This window comes from Macrobrachium rosenbergii, chromosome 54, assembly GCF_040412425.1.
Source record: "Macrobrachium rosenbergii isolate ZJJX-2024 chromosome 54, ASM4041242v1, whole genome shotgun sequence".
Taxonomy (NCBI): Eukaryota; Metazoa; Arthropoda; class Malacostraca; order Decapoda; family Palaemonidae; genus Macrobrachium; species Macrobrachium rosenbergii.
Window position 1 is genome coordinate 7,363,517 of NC_089794.1, and position 27,500 is coordinate 7,391,016.

Sequence of the window (27,500 nt, forward strand, 5' to 3'; positions counted from 1 at the left end):
AGGTAAAGTTAGGTAAGACCCGGAATCCCAAGTGAGGTAAAGTTCGGAAACATAGCTTACTGTATATCCTTGATGCTCACTCATTTTATTTCATTCCCCCCAATCCAAACAGCCTAGTGTGGGCAGCCGGTAGAGCTAGATTTAGACAGGGGTTGTAGTGGATTAAAAAGAATTTCCAATGAAAACGAATATCAGGTGACTCAGATTCATATATAACAAATAAAAAATGCGCCCAAGTTTCTTTGGCGTAATCGAGTTTTCTGTACTCATATAATGCTGTATGAACTTCAGCCACGCCCCATGAAACTCAGCCGCGGCCCATGAAACTTTCAGCCACGGCCCAGTGGTGGCTTTTGTTGTTGGCACCTATAGCGGTGCCAGACGCACGATCGTGGCTAACTTTAACCTAAAATAAGATTTAAAAAACTACTAGGGCTAGAGGGTTGCAATTTGGTATGTTTGATGATTGGAGGGTGGATGATCAATGTACCAATTTGCAGCCCTCTAGGCTCAGTAGCTTTTAAGATCTGAGGGCCGACAGAAAAAGTGCGGACGGACAGACAAATAGCCATCTCAATAGATTTCTTTTACAGAAAACTAAAAACTATCTAAACTATATTTCTTTAGTTTGAGAGTGAATGGTAAGAAATGTCGATATTTACCCAAAGTATTGGACAAGTGCTTTCTGGAGATTTACTTTGGCCACTCTACTAAACATCCGATTTTCACTGTCTTTTTAATAGACTTTTAGAAAGTGAAGTGTAGTGTTAATGGTAGATAGTAACAAAACTGCCCAAATTTGCTACAAATTCATTTAAATTATTCTGAGCATTCAAGAAAAACTTGACTTCATGTTTGTACGACTAAAAACCTAATGTCTGTATGTTGAGCATACTCTCTGCAGATACATAATGCTGTAGCTAAGCTGGCACAATACCTATAAGTTAATCCAAATGTCTATATGCAAATCCCGTGGGTATCAGGTAATAAACTCAATATGCACAACTTCAGCATATACTGATTGCTATCGAACCTGATGTCAATATGGATATCATGATGTTTTCAGCTGATCTCTACTTTCTAGAAGGAAGCCGATTGTCTACATAGTAATCTAATGTCTACAAGTAAATGCCAAATCTACAAGTAAACACTTGTGTAAGCTAATCCTAAAATTAATCAAAAGAAGTTATTTGTACAAGTAAATCCTATAGTCAGGAAGATACCACTGCTTTGTAATAATAATCCATGACGTCTACAGGTATAACAGATCTCTACCATTATGATTTGCTACTTACAAGTAAACCCTCCATCTGCCATTCTTATGTTTATAAGCAACTAGCTATGTCTACAAGCAAGCTTTACTATCTAAAAGTAAATCCATCGTCTAGAAGTCAATTCAGGCGAATATATGAAAATCTGATGAATTCGTGCTGACAACGATGTCTACAAGAAAGCAACTGGTGCATAAATTAATCTAAATGTCTACAAACAAATCGCAGAGCCAACGAGTAAACCATAAACTCTCCAAGGAAGTCGTGATAACCATAAAATGTTAAATGTTTGACGAAACTTTCAGACGCATAAACTTAATACGAGGTCAAATTTACTTTGCTGTGTTGTTGTTTTTGTAATTATTACAATTATATTGTTATCTCAGTATGTGCTGACAAACAATAAAACACTGACACCGTTTTATTGTTTCAATTCTCTGAAGGCTCTTTGTTGAAAATATAAATGCCATTATTATTAGTAACACAAATGCTCAAATAGTATAGAACAAGCAAATAAAAGTTATTTTTAAGCTATTGTCAGATAATTTAACGGCTTCCCTGCATTGTAAATATATTTAACATAATTATGTTAGAATTAACATATCTCAAGGCCAGTTAGCTTTTGTCGGAATTATGAATCTCATTATTATAATCATGTTTTGGATAAGCCAAATTTGGAACTCATTACTAGAACTCGGTTTGTTGTTTTAGAAATTTACCACGCCACAGCCTGTTCTCTCTTCTCTCCTCTCTCTCTCTCTCTCTCTCTCTCTCATTCATCTCTCTCTCTCATCACATACGAACGCAGTATAATTTTAAGGTTCCTCATCTCTTATATACGAAGATACCTTATGCATAAAATGAATGCATGAACACGCACTTGCAAATCTCTATCCGGGATATACACATACATACAAAACACAAAAACAATATGGCTATATGGATATATATATATATATATATATAAGCTTATATAATATATATATATATATATATATATATATATATTATATATATATATATTTTTATATATATATATATATATATATATATATATATATATATATATATATTTGTGTGTGTGTGTGTATGTATGTTATATATGCATGTTATATATACACATATACATATATATATATATGTGTAGATATACATATACGTGTAAATATATACAAATATTTATTCATATATGTATATACCAAAATTTGCCCATATCAATCAAAAACATTTTGGTGTTTTGTGGATCTATATTTACAGTGACCACTAAACATCAAAGACCACTAAGTTACAATGGCCACCAGAGAATTTGTATTCCTTGCCAGTCATCGGTTTCCATCGTGGCCTAATAACTGCAATAATATATAAGAAGGATTTAGCCACGGTTTATTTCGAAAACATTCATATTTCCCATTTCTCTTTATTTTCAGGTTAGAAAATCATGTTATCTTTGTTAAAAATTCACTTTTAGTTTTCTTTAAAAGCAAGCTTTTGAGATGGTTATTTGTCTGTATGCCTCAGATCTTTAAATAGTTGAGGATAAAGGACGTCTATCATTTTGGTATGTTGATAATGCACTCCAATCATCAAACATACCAAATTGCAGCCCTCTAGCCTCTGTATTTATTTATTTATGTATATATATATGCTATTATAATGTATATACTATATATCGGTAATAAAACCACAGCCAAAGTGATGGCAGACTTCCATGGCCGTGGCTGGTTTATATACAGCATTATACGCTGTACAGAAAACTGATTTCGCCGAAGAAATTTCGGCGCATTTTTTACTTGTTTATTTTTACTTCTCTTGCATATCTTTTCACAAAAAAACTGTTACTATTCTGAATTAAAGTTCGGTTCAGGAGTAACTTTCAGTGAAGTTATTGTCTATGCTTTTCACAAAACTTTAGCTCTTTTAGGTGTCAAGGACACTAGACTTTAAAATTTACTGACATTTAAATATATCTCTACTTTATAAAGTCAGTCAGCCTCATCATCGTTAATTCAGTCCCCCATCTTTGTTTTTTTTTTTTTTCACTGAAGAGTTGCGTTGAGATATGTGGACGGTAAGCCTGGTATTGTGTAATATAAATTGCACTCGTTTTGAAATATTGATATGATAACGGTAACATATTTTCAGATGTCTGCCATTTGACTGCTGGGTTTTTCAAAGAAAAATTTAAAGTTTTGCACCAATGAAAAGTTAGTCTAGTCTCACTGTAGATAGTATTTTTTTTTTAAGCTGATACCCGACGGCCCTTCTGTTGTAGGCATTTTCTGATGTGACATCGTACTTTCTGTGGATTTGAAGATGGCTTAACAAAGGCTACTAAGCTAAGCAGAAGGATTTACAGTGAATTGCCATAAAGTAAAGCTCGTGTGAAACATTTTAAACGGATTCCATATCTTTATGAGACTGCATTATTCCTCGTTATCATTGATGATGTCATGTTACTACAGCTAATTTTAAAATGATACAGTGTGTACAGGTTACGATAAGTAACCGTTTTAGTAGTGATTATTTTTAACGTACTTATTTCTTTCTCAAAGGCCATGCCATCTTCCATATTGTGGTAGACTGCAACTGTCTTTCGCTGCTTATCATTATCGGAAGTAGCTTAGGTATTCAATTTATTATGCATGTACTCTTCAACCATGTTTCCTGCGATCTTTGAGACTGTTTGCTTAGGAAATATGATGAAAAATGAAGCAAACACAAACAACAAAAAATGTTTGTACATATATAAAAATCATAAAGATAAAAAATGACGGATCTTGAAAACTATCCCAGGTTAAGAATCTGGTGTCATCACTATCAATACTTAGACTACAGTCGAAATGGCTTATGTGACAAATATTTAAATGGAAAGTAAATAAAACAAATATAGGTAATATGGAAAATTAAACATTTGGTTTTCACTGCTTTGGGCATCACTAATCAGTATCAGATTTCTTGCTGCTTAGCAGTACTTCCAGTCTTGATGATCCTTAGGTCGACAATATATAGGACATTCCCTGAAGGTTGTTGGCCTCTTAAAGGCCTTCATGTAGGACTTTTCTCCAATATAGGTAAAGTTGACCCTTTGGCTCGGAAAAGGTTTGTTCTTACCAAATGACCTGCAGGAGTAGGCGTCGTGGGGCGTGATATTCATACTAGCAATTGGCCACAACTTTCTCTGTGAAAATGATGGAAAGGACTGGTGTAAGTGCTGGACTCTATTCTTGTGGCTATAAATGTAATAAAGTACAGAAGTTTAATGGTGACACTTCCGACGTTGAGGTGTATCAAATGATGCAAAATTCTATAGGAAGCAAGGTCTTCACTGGATGGGTCGATATCGTACTCGCCTAGCACTCTCCTGGGCCGCGTTCGATTCTCCGGCCGGCTAGTGAAGGATTTGGAATTTACTTCTGGTGATAAATTCATTTCTCGATATAATGTGGTTCGAAGATTCCACAATAAGTTTAGGTCCCATTGCTAGGTAACCAATTGGTTCTTAGCAACGTAAAATAAGTCTAATCCTTCGGGCCAGCCCTAGGAGAGCTGTTAATCAGCTCAGTGGTCTGGTTAAACTAAGATATACTTAACTCTATAGGAAGCTTCAAAAAAGGGGGATTAAAAGTAGTGTGTGATAGGATGAAGCAATAGAAAGTTTTGCGAAAGAAGGAAAACTTTTAAAGTGCAGCAGAAGAACGCAGCAACAGGGAGTAAAAGGAAGTTAACAATCAGGTGAGCGAAAATGGTGGGGTCTGATAGAAAAATTAGGGTTAATTCTGAGTTTAAATTCATGACGAGATCGTTAAGGAAATAAATGGAAAAAGAAAAGTTGGAGTAAATGAAATTCTAAATAAACATGCAAATGGCGAGGTCCTGTCTGACGAAAATGCAGTTCTGCATCATTGAACTGAGCACCTTGAAGAATACTTGTGGAGGAGAGAGTCGAACGACTAGTGCATATATGAGAATGCTATAGGAGGTGACTACTGAAGATGTAAGCGGAACAATTAAAAGGTTCAAGAATGGAAAGATGCCAGGGACTGAAGGGATTTAACAAGTGAAATCAGGTGGTTTGACTAATATAGGTTGAATGGGGATGTTCGTTCCAAGTCAAGTCAAATTCTTTATTCCCATTAAAAATGGCTATTACATAATTTTACTCTATTCTTGAGTAATACAGGTCTATTCATAGTTTTATAATTAGTTTTATATAATAAATAGTATTCATTCATAAGTCATGAGTATGAGAATGTGAGAATAATTATACCTCTGTATGAAGGTCATGGCGATAAATTGCTTGCTATTGCAGTCTCAGGTTTATATAAGACATTGATGACATTGCCAAGGCATTATTGGGGTTGTGAATCGAGAAATGTTAAATCACCCGAGGGGAATCATATCTTTACCATTTCTTATAATGGCTAAGCTATTTTAAACGTTTTGTTGTTCAGGTTTTTGCATCTTTTTTCAAATAAATTTGCCATGAACTCATTAAGTAATTTAATGGAACCTCAACATTCTGATTTGTATAGTGTCATCAGTTACTGCATACGAAGGATTATCATCAGCTTAAGTGAAGGGCAATAATTCCTCGTATTTTAAACAATTCATCTAGCAGAAAATACGGTAGAAACATTGTATAAAACTGCATTCTGGTAAATTAGTTAAGTAGCCGAGATGAAACGAATCTATAATGAAAGCTCTGGACAAATACATGTCCTGTATTATTTCTTGGTATAGGAATGTTATGGTTGATATTTGTAAGACTTAAACTATGTAGGCCTATATGCATTTTTGTGTAAAGTATACGGCACACGCAAGGAACCAGACATTGTATTGCACATTCACTGCTTTTTGGAATGTCCATGCAGGCAAAACAACAGTTGGCTTCACAACATTACACTCGTGACAGAACCACAGATTTTAGTTCCAATATCAACAGTTTACCTGGGGTGGAAAAGGGAAAATATTACTACAGAAATTGGGAACTTTGGTGTATTGCTATTAAAGTAACGAGGCCACAAACTTAGATGAAACCTGACGTGTAATAATCTTAACAGACAGAAATTAAGTGTACAGTTTTCGCATGTTTTTTTGGAACGACAAGGAGTTAGGTAAAAATAAATGGACAGTCGGTAAATTTCGTGCATATTAATTCACTCTATTTTTTTCACTTTTTTTTTTTTTTTTTTACAAATTGGGCAATGAGATTTTACAGTAATAAACGCCATAGTAGAAATTTTTTTTGTAAGATCATTGGTAATAATGGATCTCAATGAAGAGGAACTACGCATGTCGTCGGTCTGATGGGGTTTTAGTGGAAAAGGAATGCAAATACTCTAATATTTATGAATATTTAAAGTTGCCGACTGGACCCACGGGCCGTAGTTTGAAAAGCCCACCTGTGGATTACTGGTAAAACACGCAAAAAAGTTACAAGAATTTTCAGGAAATAGTAGAGGACGACGTTATCAATGCAAGGCATAGTCCATGGAGTTAAAGATTGAAATGGTCATGCCTCAAACAACCTCCATTCAATAGAAGTACCCAAAAAGGAAAATTACCTGAAAAATTTTAACACCTGACATATTTCCAGTTTACTGTATCAGCGACATGACAGAAATTAGTAAGATTAATAACTTAAGTCCTTAGATCCTCTGGAAGAATTTCATCATACACTTTTATCTATAGAAAGCCTTACGTTTAGACGAAAACATAAATAAATAAAGAAATAATGCATAATATTACAAACAGAATCCAGAGGCTTGTTTTTCGTTCGAAGAATACTAAGCAAGTTAGAAAGTTTTTGTTTTTAGGAGTCATTATAGAGATGTAACTACTGATTTGTTTTCATAGAGTTACCATTAATAAGTCCCTTTGGAAAGATTACAAATATTGGAGTGAAGCTCAATCATTTTATTCGGTCCTTAAAATAAAATAAAATAAATAAATTGCATTTCATCAGAATTACAAAAACTGAAGAGAATTCTGACACTAGATTATTTCATAATTTGAGACTGTTATCATATTGATAACTGATATGCCTGTTACAAATATTTTTTTGCCTAAGAGAACGTGTAGATTACTGAATTTTCAAGAGTTTCCAACTAAAATGAGGTGTCAGTGTGGAAGCGAAAGCATAATTGCTGGCACATTATCAAGTACTGTATTCATTTGACAATCCAAACTTGGAAGATTACATCTCAAAAGCAAATGACTTGTAAAATGATTGGACTGGAATGTAGGTTTAAAGAACCTTAAAGGACAATGCAAATATAATGATGTTAGCAAACAACTTATAGATGGAAAAAGTCATTTTGATAAGGAAAATTGCTCAAATCATACACAAAAGTTGCCCAAGATAATATATAACAAACACTACTTGTACAAAAGTCTTAAGTTGATTTTTAAAGAGGTATTTGAACGCTCATGAAAGGAGAGTGAAATGTACAATGAAGAGAGAAAAAGAATTTTAAGACTGTTGTGTTTTTACATTTATATAAATTGATCCAAAATGTCAAATACGTCAGAAATAGGAAGGGGGAAGTAAAAATACAGCAACCCTTATGAGTTTAAAAATACCACAAACCCTTGCAACGAATACATGCGCATCTTTTAACTAACCTTGAAACAACTCATTCGTAAATATAATTTAGTTTAAGGAGCAATATGTTAGCATGGAATTCCACAAGTAGTTGTCTGACACTGGAGGTGAGGTTTATAATACACTTATAAAAGCTTTTCATAGATATTCAGTGTTAATAAAGGGAATCTTATGGTGTACCGCCCCAAGTCTGGAAGAAAGGAAGTATAATTACAGTGATGAGCTAAAAGAAGGAAGCAGTTGAAATACCCACTCCCATCACAGGCTGATCAGCCCTGGACCAAGTCGATTCTCTGAGAATACGGGCTGTTGCGTTGAAGACTTGGTCTGGCTTCCAGGTGTTGCAGCCTCCCCACATCCCGGCCAGCATAGGTATCCCGTGGAATGGGTGGTCTCTCATCACATGGAAGCACTAAGAAGAAGATGGGGAATGCTATAATAATTATAGGCATTGCAAGAATTACTCATTTTCATAATTTCTAAGACGTTTCCTCCAACAGAGGAAAAAAAAAGTCACCAGCGGATCCGTACACAAACAGCTGAATCAAGGGTGAGTGTCATGTACTCTGAGTAAAAGATGAAACTAAAAGAAGCTTGCCTTGTTCTTGTTAACTGCATTAAAAGGTATTATTATTATGTTTTTTCTATCTCAGTCATCTTATTCGACTGACTGAGTAGTATTTATAGCGTGGGGTTCCGGGGTGTTTCCTGCCTCCTTTGGAGTCCATCACTTTTCTCACTATGTGCGCTGTTTCTAGTAGCACGCTCTTCTGCATGAGTCCTGGAGCTACTTTGGCAACTAGTTTTCCCAGGTTCCTTTTCAGGAATTGGGATCATGCCTAGTGTTCCTATGATTATGGGTACAATTTACACTGGCATATCCCATATCCCTCTTATTGCTATTTTCAGGTCTTGATACTTATCAATTTTTTTCTCTTTCTTTCTCATCTACTCTGGTGTCCCATGGTGCTGTGATATCGAGTGATACTTTCTTCTTGATTTTGTGAATTAGCATCAAATCTGGTCTATTCGCATGTATCACTCTATCTGTTCTAATACTATAATCCCAGAGGATCTTTGCCTGATTGTTTTCTACCACTCCCTCAGGTTGGTGTGTTTATCACTTATTACTGCAAACTAGCTGGTGTTTCTTGAACAGGCTCCAGTGGAGGGCTTTTGCTATTGAATCATGCCAATTTTTGTACTGGTTTTGTGCAAGCGCCAGACATTCGCTTGCTATGTGGTTTATGGTCTCATCTTTCATATTGCACTTCTGCATATGGGTGAGATGTTATTTCCATATGGTTCTTAGGGTATGATCTTGTGCTGCTGTTAGCATTCCTTCTGTTTCCTTCTTGAGTTCTCCCTTCTGTAGCCATTGCCATGTTTCATTGCTGGCCAGTTTAGTCTGTCTCATTTACTGTACATACATTGGTTTGTTTTGCCATTCCTCTGTTCTGTTTTTCATTCTCCTTTCCCTGTATATTTTGGGTCTTCGTCTGCTTTTATCAGTTCTTCTCTCCATGCACTCCTTAGCCACTCGTATCTTCACTGGTTTTCAGGTATTGTCCTAGTGCTCAGCTCTCGATGTTGACACAGTCCTCTATGCTTAGTAGACCTCTCCCTCCTTCCTTTCATGTTATGAATAGTCTGTCTGTATTTGCTCTTGGGTGTAGTGCTTTGTGTATTGTCATGTGTTTCCTATTTTATGGCTTATGCTGCGGAGTTCAGCCTTCGTCCACTCCCCTACTCCCATGCTGTATCTGATTACTGGTAATGCCCATGTGTTTATGGCTTTCATCATGTTTCTGGCATTGAGTTTTGACTTGAGTATCGCCTTAAGTCTCTGCATATATTCTTTACTGATCGTATCCTTCATCTCTTGGTGTTTTATATCTTTTCCCTCTATTATTCCCAGGTATTTGTATCCTGTCTCATCTACGTGTTTGATGATATTCCTGTTGGGTAGCTTTATCCCTTCAGTCCTTGTTACTTTAACTTTTTGTATGTTGACCAAGGCGCATTTTTCTATTCCAAACTCCATCCTGATGTCCCCAAATACAATCCTTACAGTCTGGATTAGGGTATCTGTTTCCTTGATGCACTTAACCATACAGCTTTATGTCGTCCATGAAAATCTGGTGGTCAGTTCTGTTGCCTCCTTTCCTGAATTAGTACCCAGCATCCATCTTATGCAGTACTTTTGTCGTGGGAATCATGGTTACTACAAAGAATAGTGGGGACAGTGAGTCACCTTCAAAGATTCCTCTCCTGATGTTAACCTCTGTTAGTCTTATCCCAGAGGTTGTAAGTACTGTATTCCAATTGCACATTGTATTTTTTAGAAAGCTGATGGTGTTTTCTCTGCCCCAAATATTTTCAGGCCTTCTATTATCCATGTGTGTGGTATCATGCCAAAGGCTTTCTTGTAGTCAATCCATGCCATGCTTAGGTTGGTTCTTCTCTTGCTGTTCTTCAGTACCCTTTTGTCTATCAGGAGCTGATCTTTTGTGCCCCTACACTTCCTTCTGCAGCCTTTCTGTTTGTGGGGGATGGTATTTGTATCCTCTAGGTAGTTGTGTAACCTTTCATTGATGATACCTGTTGGTAAGTTCCACGTTATTGGTAGGTGGGTGATAGGCCTGTAGTTACTTGCTATATTTCCCTTGTTCTTGTCTTTCTGTACTAAGGATGTTCTCCTTGTGGTCATCCATTTGGGCGCATGGTGGTTTGTGATACAATGCTGGAGTTGTTCTGCTATGTGTGGGTGTAGGGCCTCCAAGTTTTTGAGCCAGTATCCATGGACTTCATAGGGACTGTTGGGCATTTTCTTCAGTTGGTGTCTGACTGTGTCTCGTGATCTCGGTGAATCTTTGTCTTATTCTCCCCATTTCTTCAGCTTCAGGAATTTCATGGTGGTTGTCTTCCCCTCTTAGTTGACTGTATAGTCTTTTTTGGTTGGTTCCAAAGAGTTTGTTCTGTTGGTAGCCTTTATTCCTGTTCATGTATCATTGGATATTATGTGCTTTGGCTTTAACCCTCTGTTTTATATGTTCTATTATGTTTAGTCCCTTCTCCTATACTTGTATTTCTCATTTAGTTCCTCCTTGTTTTCTTGCTTCTTAACCTCTTTTCTGCCATCTCTTTCAGTTTACTCAAGTCAAATCTCACCACCAAGGTTTGTTTTTCCAGGTGCCTTTTCCAAGGCAGTTGCAGTTTTGGTTTCTGTTGGATTGGTTGCAATGGTAGTGTTGTGTTTGTATGCCCATGAGTTTTATTGCTAGTCTTCCTCCTGCATATTCCAGGTTATTTGTTTCTGTGATACTGGTGGTGTATATTGTATTAGTCTCATTATTTTGTTAACTTTGCCTGTTTTTTCTTTTAGTTTCTTTGTGTTGTAGGGTTTCATTGAGGGATCTTTCTTCTTTCTGTATCTCGCTTCATCCATTGTTTGATCTTTTCCCCCCATTCCAATCTCTCTGTTACATATTCGGTAGCTCATCATTCCTGTCGTCTTCAGTGGTATCTTCTCTAGTTCATCTGCCTGTCCTTTGTTGCTGGGTGATATTTCTCTCTCCAGTTCCTATCTTTCTGTTGCAGAGATCCTGTAGACCTACTGACTTGTATTTTATCAGTTGTGGTGGTTTTTTTTTTATTACTGTGAAATCGTTCTGTTAAATTCTGATCTGACAGAAAGGTAGAGAGAGAGAGGGGGACAGGTAGGGAGGAAGGCTAATGTCAGTACAGGTTTTCGATGATGGTTAGACAGTTCCTGTGTGATTTTCGCATTTAAACATGAATTGATGCGATCACTAATGTGGCATGCTCTTGCTCATCCGTTATTCATTTCCATGAGTGAATTTCTTCACAAACTAACCTTTTGGTATACGTGAATTTCTGTTCATTGCGGAAGTCTGTATGACACTCACCTTTTCCCCGATCAAAGAGCCTTCTTTAATTAATTCAAGACAGAATTATTAATCACAGGAAAGAATAGCATTTTCAGAGACAGTACACATTCTTTACATGATAAAAAACAATTCAAAAGGGATGTAGGAAAATTTTTTCTTCAGCTTTTCTACATGAAAGAGCAGGGTTGGTCAGCTAATATATATATATATATATATATATATATATATATATATATATTATATATATATATATATATATATATATATATATATATATATATATATACAATATATATATATATATATATATATATACGTTTGAAATATCATTCACATGCTCATAAGTTTTGTCTAATTTTTACACCATACGTGTTTCCCCCTTGGAATGGGGTGGAACCAGAAGTTTTGAATTTGTCAACCTTTATTTTCCAGCAAGCGTTATCGGGATGAGGTTATTAGCCCGACGTCTTGCCCATAGATGCTCAAGGTAAGCCTACGGTATCTGTACGGTTTCACCCGTACAAGTACTATCCATATTCAACGTTGCTTAATTTCGTTGATGACAAGCAAACATGCTGTGCATGCTTACATGCTTACCGTCCCGTCTGCCAGCCACTCATTCACGGCGTCAACTTCTCGCTGGAGAATCGGGGAATCTGAGTCTCGGACCATAAACTTGTCGACAAGATTATCGCCCATCGTCGCGAACCTCCACACTCTTCCGACAGAGTAAGTGATATTTCCAAATACTGCAAGAAATAATAATAATAATAATAATAATAATAATAATAATAATAATAATAATAATAATAATAATAATAATTATAATAATAATAATAATAATAATGTATTTATATTTCACGCTGGGGTCAAGCCAAGAACCTCTATAGTGAAAGACGCCGGCGCTACCAACTACCCAGAGGTCTTGGGGAACCGAGACAGAAACGTATTTTTATATTCCTCACCATAATTGTGTGTCTTTATTTCCTGTCATAATGATAGTGCTGCACAGCAATAAATACTTGATGGAACATTTCTGATATGTTCCCAGTTTAATCGAAAATGAGCCCAAGTTTTAGCAGAATTTCTTATTTTTATTTTTAAAACGCAAAGCGTTGTTAGATTACCAGTTTAAATGAAAATGTCCTTGCCCATAATAACATTTTTGTTTAAGTTAAATCATATTTTTATTGTTTTTGCTGGACCACAGAAAACTTTTGTATGTCTTTTTTTTCAATTTCTTGTGACTGGTGGTACGAAGTTGTGGTGCTGGAAATGTGGGACTTTAAACTAATCGTTCAAAATAGGTGGGACTTTAAACTAAACGTTCATCGACTCTGGCCCTTTTGTGCTACCAGTGATAAGCAAAAAACGAAAAAGAAGTAAATACAACTGTGAACTAGTTGAGCAGTTATAGAAATGATCAAAACAAACCAAAACAGTGGCAACAAGATTAATATTCATTCTGCTTATGATAGTACGACTCGGTATTGGTGATTCTTGCAATAGTTCAAAATGATCACTTCATACGGTCAAAGAAAGTTCCATCTTTCTCATTCAGAAGGTCACGAGAACAATTTAAATTTTTTAAGATTGGATGTCAACTGCCTAATCGCATTTCCGCAGCACGGTTCCCATTAACTTACCCGGAAGCCTTTCAATATCACAGAGGTCAAAATGAGGATGTTTGCAAGCCAGGTCACACATCCATCTAGTGATGTTGGGATTACTCTTGTCGGTTCGGTAGTAGAGCCGGGTAACCCAGCCTGGGTACACTTCCTTGATTCGAGGCAGTATCATGTTCATCCCATCGTAGTATCCACTTGGGTAGGGACCGTAGATAGAATAACTCACCACCTGAAACAGAAAAGCAACTGAAAAGTTGCATTTTGGGAATATTGCTCTGAAATTTCAAGTAATGGGATGTCTATTTAGGACGGGTTAGATACAGAAGAAATCAGTGGCTAGGAAGAATAACAAACAGCAATGCTGCCTTTTGGAAGAACAGTGGCCGACGTGGAAACAACAAATCTAATGCAAAAAGAAAAAAGAATCCAATAAAATGTTTTTTGGAACGGTTGGCCTACACATTTTTTTTAAAGACGGAGATTAATATGAATAACCAGCAAAGAATTTGCAGCCTTATATGAATAACAATTATAATTAAAATGCAATAAACTCAACTATTGTGTTCAGACTGTAGACTCCTACGTGGTGTCCTGGATGAGTTACCCTGCAACATGGTTAAATCCACAACAAGGTAAAATTACTTAAATAGGAAAGATAATACAAGGATTTTTCCATCATTTCATTCAAGTCTTTTCAACAGGTAAAGTGGAAAATGTTAGAAAATTTAAATAATTGAGAATATCTTAGCCTCACGCCCCTCCAGACCTGGCCCTATCACTAAAGAATAATTTGGCTTCTTTTCAGGAATTTTATGTTATTATTTTACCCCAACCATACCACCGTTTATTTTGTAGGTAAATAGGATGGAAGTTTCACGAACTGGTATACGAAGTTACTTGTTCGTTTAGCACACCAACAATAGAACTTCAAAAAGTGAAGATTGATACTCTAGATCAAGGAGGAAAAACGGTATTTGATGATGGAGTTTCGGACTTATGACAAAAGATAAGTTTGTAGCCCTGACGAAAAGTCAACCATACTAGGATAAAAGAATTTGGGTTAAGATCTGACAAATACAACTGGGAAGAAAAGGTTTGTGAAGAAATTAGGAAAATGAATTCTTAACATTTGGATAATGATAATGATACACCCTTCTTAATCTTTTGCCCTGTGAAAAAGACCAGATTATAATCACACCACATGTTTCTATAAAAAAATAGTATTTGCAAATATAGCAATAGAAATTTCTCAGTCAAACATTTCGAAAATTACAATTTTCTTACCTTTTGATTTGGACCTCTCAAAGTGGCCCAGTCACCACACGTGGATGGCCCATATCGAGTCTGTATTTCCTTGAGTATTGCCTGTGCTGCAAACGCAGACGAAACATTTGGACAAGCGTCTGGAACACTGGCGTGGATTGATCTTGTGCAGGAGCACTTGCCAAGCTTAAATGAGACTTTACATGAAACCATAGTTTCGTTGTTCTGTTCAGAGATCGACAGCTGATGCTCTAACGACTTCAGTCTCATTAGGCGTAATTGTTGATCATCGTTCTTGTATATCAGACACATCAACAAGGCAGAAGAGATAAATGGAACGAAGGATCGTCCTTTTACAGCAAATAATCTGGGCATATTTCTGTAGAAATAGGAATTATTATTATTATTATTATTATTATTATTATTATTATTATTATTATTATTATTATTATTATTATTATTATTATTATTATTATTATTACCACCAAGGTGAAGTTCAAAAAGCAGGAAAGCAAAGTGAGATCAGAACAAAGCTAGCATATTGATATGTTTTTAGCTGGGAGATCTAGTTTAACCAATGGGTTACACTGGGGAGGCACGCAGCTTACCTTGGATGACACAAATTTGAACTCTGGCCTTGAGGTCAGGTAAAAACATATACATCAAAACACGGCTGAGGGCCTACTTCAAAAGGGGAGTGATTAGGTAACCTCTTGGGTTTAACTTAATTAATCACATTTACAAAAGAAAACACATATCAGAAGAATGGTAGCATAACTGGGACAGGCAAACAAGGTCCCATAGTACAAGATGAAAGAAGCAAATGAATGGGAGTTGTTTGAAGAGAGAGAATGGGAGCCCGCCCCAAAAGGGTGCCGTAAATGGTGTAGTGGGGTCACTATGCACACAAGATGATGCACAGAACCACACCTGACTAACTCCTAATTTGTAATTGAAACACCTATGGTTGCTTAACCGAAAATAGCGCTGTAATTAAGGAATCAAGGAATTAAACAGGAGGTGCCTAATCTGAACTCAATTCCAATAACTCGAATTTTAACAATTATATTACACTTCACTTCAATGCTTTGCAAATTAAACAGCACAACTATAAAAAAGCAATACAGGTCTCACTTTAGGAATATCGCACTATGAAAAAGGAAAAACAAAAATACTTATAGGCTGACAGGGACGTGACTGGCTAAAAGAACCTTAAGTCCAGCACTTCACCTTAAGCAGGAGATGATGTTCCTTGTCTTCAGGAGGGCCAGCGATGGGAAGGGAAAGTGAATAAGGTCACAGTAAAAGTTTACTATGGCTCCCAAGAGCCACGTTGTACAGAAGGGGCAGTTCAATAGAGCAAGGGAAAGGACAGGAGTCCTGGATGAACGTCCGACCAATTCTAAGACTGAGGGTGTCTGTCCGAGGTCTTTTATAACTTCCAGGGATTATGATCCTGCTCTTCGTAGATGGCACTGGTGTCAGTATGACTGTGTGTCACTGCAGGCATGGAGGGCCGCGTGGGTCAAGTTCCAAGATAGCATCGAGCACATGGTCAGTCCTTTGCCTCTGCCAGCTGACTTGGTTCTTCGTTGGGGGAGTGGGTTCCGTTCACAGCTAGCACTCTGCTGGCCGTGAGTTCGAATCTCTGACCGGCTAATGAAGAATAAGAGGAATTTATTTCTGGTGATAGAAATTAATTTCTCGCTATAATGTGGTTCGGATCCCACAATAAGCTGTAGGTCCCGTTGCTAGGTAACAAATTGGTTCTTAGCCACGTAAAGTAAATCTAATCCATCGGGCCAGCCCTAGGAGAGCTGTTAATCAGCCCAATGGTCTGGTTAAACTAAGATATACATAACTTTTGCTAGCTGACTTGCCTCGGGTGAGGATTTGCATTCCTACTGGATCAGCACCTGGAATTTAAGGTCTCCGGCAGTCACTTGAACAAGGAAAGGAGACTAAAGTATTCTTTCCCAAAGGCAGTGGTGAGAGAGGGTCTGTCGGGGCGAATTTTGCCTACAGTGTTCTTTGCGATAAAACAAAGCAATTGAACATTATATTGTTAACAGATGAGATGGCATGAGAGTTTCACTCTTTACACCTCCCCCACTTAGTTGACGTTTACACCCTTAGTCGGGTTGAAATGGCCACAATTATTTTATCTCATCAGGCAACCTATACCCTCTTCACAACCTTTGGGGTACATTATTCTAAAATATAATATTTCTGAGAAAGATCAAAGTCAATTATAAACAAAAGAAATCACTTATGACATTTAGTCTACTTTGCAGAATTAATTTATGCAGCTGACAACAGTAATAATTGTACTTTTTAAGAAAAATTATATTAACCAGCATTTAATGAATATAAAATGAAATAAGATAATTACTTAATTGGTAACAAAACCAAATCTAACTAAGAGGTTAACATGGTTATACTTGAATACTCCATGCACTTATTAGTAAAAGTCTTCAGTCATAAGGTGATGTGGTCAATTTACCTTGAGGAGGCAGTACAACGAAGTATTCATGAACTTCAATTAGGTGGTGCCACGATACCTAATAACGATGGCTCAGTGCCATTCAGGGCACCATAAATGTAAGTGCCAGGAGGCACATTTTATAAGCACATGAAATGTATCAGTACGTAGTATTGGCTATGGAGCCACATGTTACGAATTACTAGGCAAAGAACAGTAATGAACAGGAATTATCTCACTTTGGGAGTCATTTATAAGGCAGACCGATGACATTGCACTAACCTCACAGGTGCCTTGTGGCACTTCTCTAAGTACATGGTGCACAAGTATGTGTGTAATTTACTGTACACAGGTTTGCAAGTCTGGGACTCAAGACTTATATTACAAGGGAAGAACAAAAAAAAAAAAAGTGATGGTAGATGCAAAAGTAAGTAATGCCTGTTAAGGAGAAGTTACGATTAATATGCCAAATTATATTCCTTAGCCTATAAAAAATGGCTAGGTTCATTCTTTAGCCCACAGGGCCTTAAAAGATAGTCAGAGGGCACAACTCCTCTGGCAGGAGCATCTGCCAATATCTACGGTAATAACCCCGTGCCAGGTTGGCACTCATATGGTAAGGGCCTAATGGCTCTGTTATTTACAATTTAAAATATACCATGGTCTTATAGGCATGGAAGGGAAGTCAAGGGACTTATATTGCTTGAATATCTGGCAATTTGCACCCTGCATTGGCAGAGTGAGAAGCAAGGTCAAAGTGAGGGGACATTATAAGGCCTCACAAATGGATTCATGAATTGGCAAGGTTGCCAAACCTTTAAATTAAGAGATTTGGTAAAGAAACAAAAAAAAATTATCAAAGAGGTAATAGAGAAAATTACAAGAAGGAATTACAAGGTTATAAGGAAATCTCGGGAACGAACCTGGCATCATCCTCTGGATAGAGGTGCCAAAGTTCATCATAAAATAAAGGTGAAGCACTGTGTCAGATTGGAACTAGTGTGAGGAGAGTTCATCGACTCGGGTAAGACCAGGTAAATGGTTCAAACTGCGTAACACTAAAGAACAATGACTAAGGCTCTAAGGAATATATACATGGTATTGTGCTTGGGCACCAGTGGCAGAGAGCAACTCTGCTCAGTTAGTGTTTGCGTTTACAGCGCTTTATCTTCCAGCTGTAGCCATGGAGGCTTAACCCCTTGAGGCAGGTAGCCTACCAGTTACTTCTTCTGGGAAGCGCTGAGTTAGGTGAGGACCTAGAGTCCTTTATTGGGTGAAGGGTAAAACCTTCAGGAATCAGGAGTTTTTCAACGTCCATGGGGACGGAGACTGGCACTGCTCAGGCCCTCGAGTGGCACTGGCAGGTAAATTGAGGCGAGTTTGGGATCTCCAAGGAGGAGATCTAGGGTGTGCTCTGGCACTGGCACTAAAGCAGGGCCTGGCACCTGAATTAATTCTGAAATTTCTCCGATGTCCGCAATGGATGGAACGTGGCACTGTCCAGGACACTCGAGTGGCACTGGCAGAGGTTTGGATTCAAGTCTGGGATCTCCGGGAGGGAGATTCAGGATGTGCCGTGCCACTGGCATTTGAATTGAATTGTGTAAAGGCTCATCACTCGAGGCGGGTGGCACCGGCAGGAGATTTTCATCAGGAGAGCCTGAGGAGGCATGGTAAGGTACAGGGCCCCTGGATGGCCTGTAGGAGGGCTGTAGATGGGGTTCCTGTCCTAGAAGGACCTTGTCTTCCCAAATCAGGTGGGAGTTTTTCGAAGATGCCATGGCAATGGTGGGCATCTGGGAGGTTTTGGCACTGATTGGCACTATTGTATAACCTGATTGTAAGAGGAATGGGTCCCTCCTCTCTCCGGACTGACTCTAGAAAGTGAGACCAAAATGGTGCCACAGGTTGTGAATCTGGGGAGCCACCAAGGCAGGAAGTAGTAAAGGAAGGCCAAAAAGTATCCTCAGTTTGCAAGGCTGGGGAGCTGCCCGGGCATGAGATAGGAGAGGAGATGAGAAACCTGACAGGCTCAGTAACGGAACTGCTGTCAGAAACAGGGATCATTTCTGCGATGGATGCAGTGCCATCTGGCACTGGCGGAGAGTCTTCTATGCCAGAGGCTTGCTCTGCCTTGTCTGAGGCACAGGAGGATGGAGTTAAATGTGTAAGAGGTTCCTCAGGTCCTGGCAATGAAGCAGGCTCAGGCCCAAGGATCGAAGGGGGGGATGTCAGCGACGTCAGAGTCAATAGTGCCAGAATATGAGGCTGGGGAGGGCCCAACGAACGATGGGGACGGAGCCCTTCACAGGTCTGGCAGAGGCACTGACTTGGGGCAAAGTGCTAGCTTGTTTGCCGGAGGAGAAGGCAGTGCGGGTGTCGGCTCTGGCTCTCTCTCAGGCCTGGGCCCATTAAGCAAGCAGCACAGGTCTAATTTCTTTGGCAGTGGGATTTGTGTCCAGGGAAGATAATCCTTCAAGAGGTCACGGCCTAGGATGATGTTTTAAGTTTCGTGAATTCTCTCCATCACTCCTAGGTGGCACAGTGTTATTATGCGGTCCGTTTCACCTATGGGCGTTCTCAACCCTTAGGAGGCCAGCCCTATAAGAGCTGATTAGTCAACTCAGTGGTCTGGTTAAACTATTTTAATAATAATAATCAACCCTTAGGAGGATTGTGGGAACGGTATAGGTGATGCCATCTATCCTCTTGAAGGTCATTCCTTCATCCTCTCTATCTAGGGTGCCCTTGGGTAGCGCTTGTTGCACAATGAGGGAGACCTTGACTTTTATTTTGGCTAGGGGTGTTACTGAGAGGGACTCATCGTCAGGGAGAACAACAAGGGTGAATCTTCTTGCTAGGGTGCTCTGTAAAGTGCCATATGATGATACAGACCTCTTTGGACACTTGAGGGAATGTTTGGAATGCCCACGCATTCTACATATAGTGCAGAAGGGCGGCATCCACCTCTTACCAGGAGCCCAGCCGCATGGGCTGTGGCTCTGGAGCAAGTGTAGGCGGTGGCACTGGGTATGGAGGAGGGTCAGGGTTAGACATTGGCAGAGTGGTCCTTCTAGGGAACTTCCAGCAGTTCTTGATGTAGCCGTAGGCTTTGCACACATAGCAATATGCCTTACTGAAATCCCTTTTGGAGGGATGCTTCTGATGGGCTTGGCTTTTGGCATGCCTCTCAGGATGTCTTTCTAGCCAACCAGTTAGCATCCCATTCAGATATTCTCGCAACTCGTAGCCAGTATAGCCACATCCTTGACCGCACCACTTATATACAACAACTGCCTGTTCGTAGGTGGTCATTTTGTTGCTTTGCTAAGGGTTGAATACTTCAACTGTTCTGGATGATGTACTGTGGATGGGTTATCAATGCAAGAGTGGCATTGCATGGAAAGGCAGTGCCTCTAGGTTGTGCGGTACAGGCACAGCTGAATAAGTAATGAGTGGCCATGCCAGAAAGGGCTCAGAATAGAAATGGCACACTGAGCAAGAAGAATATTTAGGACTCCAGCTATAATAAGAGTGTCCCCTTTCGGTAAGGTGGCACTGGCACTAAGTGCGATGATGCTCTAAAGAACTAGTAGAAAATGGGTGAGTTCTGCAGGGCAGATATGGATGGCACTGGGCCAGATATTATGGGCAGTAATTTGGGTGAGTGCCAGCGAATACTGTGAGAGTGCCCCTTATGCACAGTGATGATGGCTGCAGGGTTGGCACTGGGGTGCCAGGGGTCCAGAGGGCCAGTTAGGTGGCATCCGCGGTATGGATTGCGGCACTCTGGGTGTAGACTCATTCCTTGGGAATCGAACATGAGGCTAAGGCTTGTTCAAGAGAACATTTGGGCACTTTGGAGTGAGAGGTTAGGGCTTTGGTTCGAATAAACGTCTTGTGGCCCTTTAAGGCTGTTCAATTAGAACAGGGTTTTGGTTTGCCCCGAAGGACGTGGGGTTTGTTAACAGGGAACTGGCTTGGTTTGTCCCAGAGGACGTAGGGTTTGTTCACTAGGAATTGGTTTAGTTTGTCCCAGAGGATGCAGGGTTTGTATGCAGGGAACTGGTTTGCTTTGTCTCGGAGGATGTAGGGTTTTTGGGTTTGCTTCTTGCATGGAAAAGACTGGCTATAGTGTGAAGTCAAAGGTGTTCCGTAGAATGTGGGTTCCCACTCAGAGAACATGGGGTTTGGTTGTTCAAAACAACGTAATTTTGGTTTTATTTGCACATGCACAAGAACAGCTACAGCGCGAAGTTAAGGCATTCTGGAGAACTCGAGGGTTTGTGCATGTTGAATGCAGTGATTTGTGTTCCAACGAACTTAGAGTTTGTGTGTGTTGAACACTTCAGGGTGTCTTATAAGACTTAGGTTGTTTGTATGAACAATTTCAGGGTGTCTCAAAAGACTCAGGGTTGTTTGTGATGAATGGATTCAATATGTCTGAATAGACTCAAAGTTGTTCATAATGAACAGGTTCAGTATGTCCAAAAGACTCGAGGTTGTTTGAGTGAATGGATTTTAGTATATCTAAAAAGACTCAAGGTTGTTCAAATGAACAGATTCAATATGTCTGAATAGACTCAAAGTTGTTCGAATGAACAGGTTCAGGATGTCCAAAAGACTCGAGGTTGTTCGGGTGAATGGATTCAGTATGTCTAGAAAAGACTCAAGGTTGTTCGAATGAACACATTCAATATGTCTAAAAGACTCAAGGTTGCTTGAATGTACACATTCAGGAAGTCACGTAAGGACTTTGGATTGTCTGAATTGAACGGGGATAAGCAGTCCCTTAAGGACTTGGATGAAGTCCTTGAAATGGACTTGGTTGTTCGAATGCATGGATATAGTCTCAAAATGGACTTGGGTGTTCGAATGAACGGATATAAAGTCTCGTGGACTTGGGTGTTCGATGTGAATGGATATAAAGTCTTATATGGACTTGGATGCTCGAATAAACGGATATAAAGTCTCGTGGACTTGGGTGTTCGATGTGAATGGATATAAAGTCTTATATGGATGTGGGTGTTCGAATGAACAGATATAAAGTCTCATGGGCTTGGGTGCTCTATGTGAAGTTAAGTATACCTTAGTTTAAACAGACCACTGAGCTGATTAACAGCTCTCCTAGGGCTGGCCCGAAGGATTGGACTTATTTTATGTGGCTAAGAACCAATTGGTTACCTAACAAAGCGACCTACAGCTTATTGTGGAGTCCAAACCACATTATACCAAGAAATTAATTTCTATCACCAGAAATAAATTCCTCTAATTCATTTGCCGGCTGGAGACTCGAACTTGGGCCCAGCAGAGTGCCAGCCGAGAACTATACCGACACGTCCAACGAGGAACTGGGTGTTCAATGTGAATGGATATAAAGTCTTATATGGACTTAGTTTTAGTACAATGGTTAATGCAAGCCTTAAATAATGAGATGCAGAGAATCGTCGGAACTAGCTGATGTGGTTAAAATAACAAGGCTTAAGTAGAACTGAATACCACTCAGTATGGCTTTGAATTTACTTCCTCAGATAAATAAATACATTGCTTAAAATTACCATGCAAGAGGCAGGCTAGACTGCCAAAAGAGATTTTACATGCTTAAGGGAAGTATTTTACATTACTCTACGACCTGATTTGGGCATGTGATTGATGTGTTTACATTAGTGAGACCTATGGGTCAGGGACAATAGCATGTGAGATAAGTCTGCTTGGGTAGATGGCGAGACAGCTCCAAGGTTGTCTGCGTTTGCCTAGCGAAGACCTGGTTTGAACGAAACTTTACGTAAAGTTTAACGAGACGACCGAAGGATTTTGGAAGATTTCCTCTTGTCTGGGAAATGCATGAACGGGAAATGAACTGAATGAAATGGAATTTACCATTGTGCATTGCTCTATAGAGGAATTTAAACAAATGCAAATACTAAAAAAAAAATTTTGGCTCGGGTTGTCTGAAAGTTTTATGGCTTTATGAGATTTACTCGATAAGGAAGAATGATATATTTGCCTAACGAATTCCTAACCTCTACAAGAGAGAGAGAGAGAGAGAGAGAGAGAGAGAGAGAGAGAGAGAGAGAGAGAGAGAGAGAGAGAGAGAGAGAGATGGGAAAAATCTTAACTCCAGCGATACAAAAATTGCTGGACAGGGCAGCCCTCATGGCTTCTAATGTATGCCTAACTAGGTTTTCAAATGGAAAAATTGTTCAAATCACATGGGAAAGAAATACCCGCACTATTTCCTGTTACAACACTTCGTAATTCACTTTTCACTTTTCCTAGTTAGCCTATCATGAAAGTCATGCAAGCTATCATGCATTAGCCATTAAAAGCTTGTGTAAAGGTCAATAACTCTCTCTTCTCTATTACTAGGTTGCATGCACGTGGCCTAACAATTCCTAACTCTATTTCAGTCACGATTTTCCTCGCGCCTAACAAAAATGAAAATAACAAAACACTACTTATTGTGGAACTGGGTCGCTTGTGCTCTTATAAGGGAATTTACACTAATAAAAAGGTTCATTTTTAGTCTTGCAATCAGCATTTTAGCAATCCTTTTAGGCTGATAATTGCAATTGCAATGCGTCGTCACTGATGTTTTTAGCTGTGAGATCTAGTTTGACCAATGGGTTACGCTGGCGATATACGCTACGCAACTTACCTTGGATAACACAAATTTGAACTCTGGCCTTGAGGTCAGGTAAAAACATACACATCAAAACACGGCTGAGGACCTACTTCAAAAGGGGACTGATTAGGTAAACTCTTGGGTTTAACAATAATTAATTATATTTGCAAAAGAAAACACATATCAGAAGAATGGTAGCGTAACTAAGACTAGGCAAACAAGGTCCTGTAAGACAAGATGAAAGAAGCAAATCAATGGGAATTGCTTGAAGAGACACAATGGGAGCCCACTTCGAAAGGGTGCCATATATGGTGCAGTGGGGTCAGGCAAACAAGGTCCTGTAAGACAAGATGAAAGAAGCAAATGAATGGGAATTGCTTGAAGAGACACAATGGGAGCCCACTTCGAAAGGGTGCCATATATGGTGCAGTGGGGTCGCTATGCACACAAGATGATGCACATATCCACAGCTAACTAACTCCTAATCTGAAATTCAAACACCTATGGATACACAGCCGAAAATAGCACTTTAATTAAGGAATTGAGGAATTACACAGAAGGGCCTAGTCTGAACGCGATTCCGATAGCTCGAATTTTAACGATTACATTACACTTCACTTAAGTGTTTTGCAAATTAAACAGCACAACAATAAAAACCAATACAGGTCTCACTGTAGGAATATTGTACTATGAAAAAGAAAAACAGTTATAGGCTGACAGGGACGTGACTGGCTAAAATAACCATAAATTCAGCACTTTAGCTTGGAGATGATGTCCTTATCTTCAGGGGGTGCCAGTGATGGGGAGGGTAAGTGAAAGGTCACAGTAAAAGTTTACTATGGCTCCCGACAGCCACGTTGTCCAGAAGGGGCAGTTCAATAGAGCAAAGGAAAGGACAGGAGTCCTGGATGAGCATCCAACCAATTCTAAGACCGAGTGTGTCTGTCCGAGGTCTTTTATAGCTTCCGGGGATTATGATCCTGCTCTTCGTAGATGGCGCTGGTGTCAGTATGACTGTGTGTCACTGCAGGCATGGAGGGCCACGTGGGTCACGTTCCAAGATAGCTACGAGCACATGTTCAATCCTTTGCCTCTGCCAGCTGACTTGCCTTGGGCGAGGATTTGCATTCCTACTGGATCAGCACGTGGAATTTAAGGTCTCTGGCAGTCACTTGAACAAGGAAAAGAGATTAAAGTATTCTCCCCCAAAGGCAGTGGTGAGGAAGAGGTCTGTCTGGGCGAATTTTGCCTAGTGTGTTCTTTGCGATAAAATAAATAAAGCAATAGAATATTCTTTATATTACATCATTGACAGACGAGATTTCATGTGAGTTTTACTCTTTACAATATGAAAATGGAAGATAATAAAACAAGGTTGGTGAATGATGCTGCTGTGAACGTATACCGCTGCCAATACTGCACATTCATAAGTTACACTATGAGTAGTATACAAGAATGGATATATCAATACAGACGGGAGTCAGAAAACATCCGTCTATGGCCCTCGTGTACAGAAATACACATTTACCTGCAGGTATGCATAAAATACCAGAAACATCATTATAAATTGCTATTAGGAATGACTTTGACTCAAATACTAGTCATGAGTGTAGTGTTACACAGGCAGAAACTAAATAATTTATCCACAACTGATGTCTGAATGTTAATTTAAGGCATATAAATGGATGATGCATATCTCCTGGAGGTATCAAAATTGTAAGCTACCGTCATTTGACATTTCCAAAGTGAATCTTTTTCATAATCATGAGACTAATTGATATACTTAAATTTTTGTTCCCTGGTGAGATACACACACCAGAACCATAATGCATTGGGTGGAATTATTTTTTTTAATATTCTGCTTTTAAAAATTGTCATATTCAAACTGCTTACAACTGGAGAAAAAAGGATCATCCGTGGCCATACCGAGATTTGAAGTGCAAAATTCCTCGAATTAAAATATACATGTTTTTTTTCAAATATATTGATAAATTTAATTAAAGTGTTCTTTAATGGTATATACACCCATCTAGCCTGCAAGGGTAACAGATGAAAATTCTAGCTGTTCATTAAAAGGTACCTTTTGGATTTGTGATACCACATCAAAACTCACAAGCTTGGACTCATAATTGATCTGTAAATTCTTTAAGTCATTTACCAACTCTACTTTGTTCTCTATATTAGCATCATAAATTGTGCTAACTAATGGGTTAATAATATCAACATTTGGTATTTTGCTACACTGCATGAAGGGTATCCATGCTAGTCCTCAGTTCTTTGGATCCTCTGGGAGGAGTGATGTTCCTCATCACTAGGTTAGCTAGTTCCTCGCTGGGTGAGCGGGTTCCGTTCTCAACTACCACTCTGTTGGTCGTGAGTTCGAATCTCCGACCGGCCAGTGAAGAACAAGAGGAATTTGTTTCTGGTGATAGAAATTCATTTCTCGCTATAATGTGGTTCGGATTCCACAATAAGCTGTAGGTCCCGTTGTTAGGTAACCAATTGGTTCTTAGCCACGTAAAAATAAATCTAATCCTTCGGGCCAGCCCTAGGAGAGCTGTTAATCAGCTCAGTGGTCTGGTTAAATTAAGATAAACTTAACTTTTTAACTAGGTTAGCTACCAGGTTGGGGTAACTGAAGACTATTGTATGTGGTACATTTGTGTTGATTTATTGAAATCTTTCGATTTCCTATCTTTAGGTAGGTTAGTGTGGTCAGTTTTGTGGTAAAATGTTAGAGGATAATTATGATAAAAACGATAGAGAACATAAGGAAAAAACGGATGGGTTCGAGACACGGATCAATAAAAATGAACACCACAACAGGAAAATTTGACAAAACAAATTCACTATTATATTTTCCACAAGCAGGAAGCAGGCACCTTTCAGTGGATCATCACTAATGTAGTAAACAAGAAGAACCCCAATGGAAGATTATCCTTTAAAATCTTTACCTGGCCCAACCTGGTAGCCAATCTTAAGATGACAAGGAGCACTGTCCCTGGGGGATCCAAAGATCTGAGGTCCAGTGAGGGGAATTTACACACAAAATTACCCATAATAACCCCAACTGATTTCTTAATCCATTGCACGTTACTCTCGTCTTCTTTTAAAACCCTTTTTACTATCGATCCAAGTAACTGACACATACTGTATATCATTAAAAAGGACTTGATTATCTTCAGTCACTATAATTCGCTGGGATGGTCAACGGTTACATGGCGCTATCTTTGTTTTGAAATTTTCGTGTACTTAGCCTGCTAGGATATTTCTTGCTGTCTTGGGAATTATCACTGAAGGGGATTTTTATAAGTGATAAATGGATCAGTGGGTAGACTGTCGACTGAGTTGTCGGAAGGTAACTGTGCCGAGGGATTGAGACCCGGAAGTACCAATCCATTTATCACTAAAATTCCCTTTCAGTGATAATTCCCCTTCAGGGATTTTCCCGAAGTAGCGTGAAGTAGATATTAAACGACATTTGTAGCTTCATGATTGTATATAAATCATGGTGTGATAAAAATTTCATAATAAGAGCTGCATGTTCCAAATGTACCAATGAGCTATCATGGTGGAGGTGGCTTAATGCCGAAGCTAAGTATAATTTCCCCGTTGTCGACGTGTAAACAAGTATAGCAGATTTGCCATTAACTTATACCTCTCTTGATGGCTCAGTGGGTAGACCATTGACTGGAGTTGTTAGAAAGTAACTGTGT

The 27,500-nt window shown here is 38.9% G+C and overlaps 1 protein-coding gene across 1 annotated transcript in view; it reads right to left on the reverse strand.

Moving 5' to 3' along the window:
* Positions 1–3,881: 3,881 nt before the first annotated feature.
* Positions 3,882–27,500, reverse strand: part of LOC136834497 (uncharacterized) — a 36,752-nt gene continuing 13,133 nt past the window's right edge. Inside the window, exons 2-6 of the mRNA XM_067097094.1 lie at positions 14,699–15,056; positions 13,433–13,643; positions 12,384–12,535; positions 8,129–8,287; positions 3,882–4,449 (exon numbers count right to left, since the gene is read on the reverse strand). Coding sequence (XP_066953195.1) covers positions 4,234–4,449; positions 8,129–8,287; positions 12,384–12,535; positions 13,433–13,643; positions 14,699–15,052 — 1,092 coding nt within the window. The 5' untranslated portion in view covers positions 15,053–15,056 and the 3' untranslated portion in view covers positions 3,882–4,233. The remainder of the gene's footprint in view (positions 4,450–8,128; positions 8,288–12,383; positions 12,536–13,432; positions 13,644–14,698; positions 15,057–27,500) is intronic.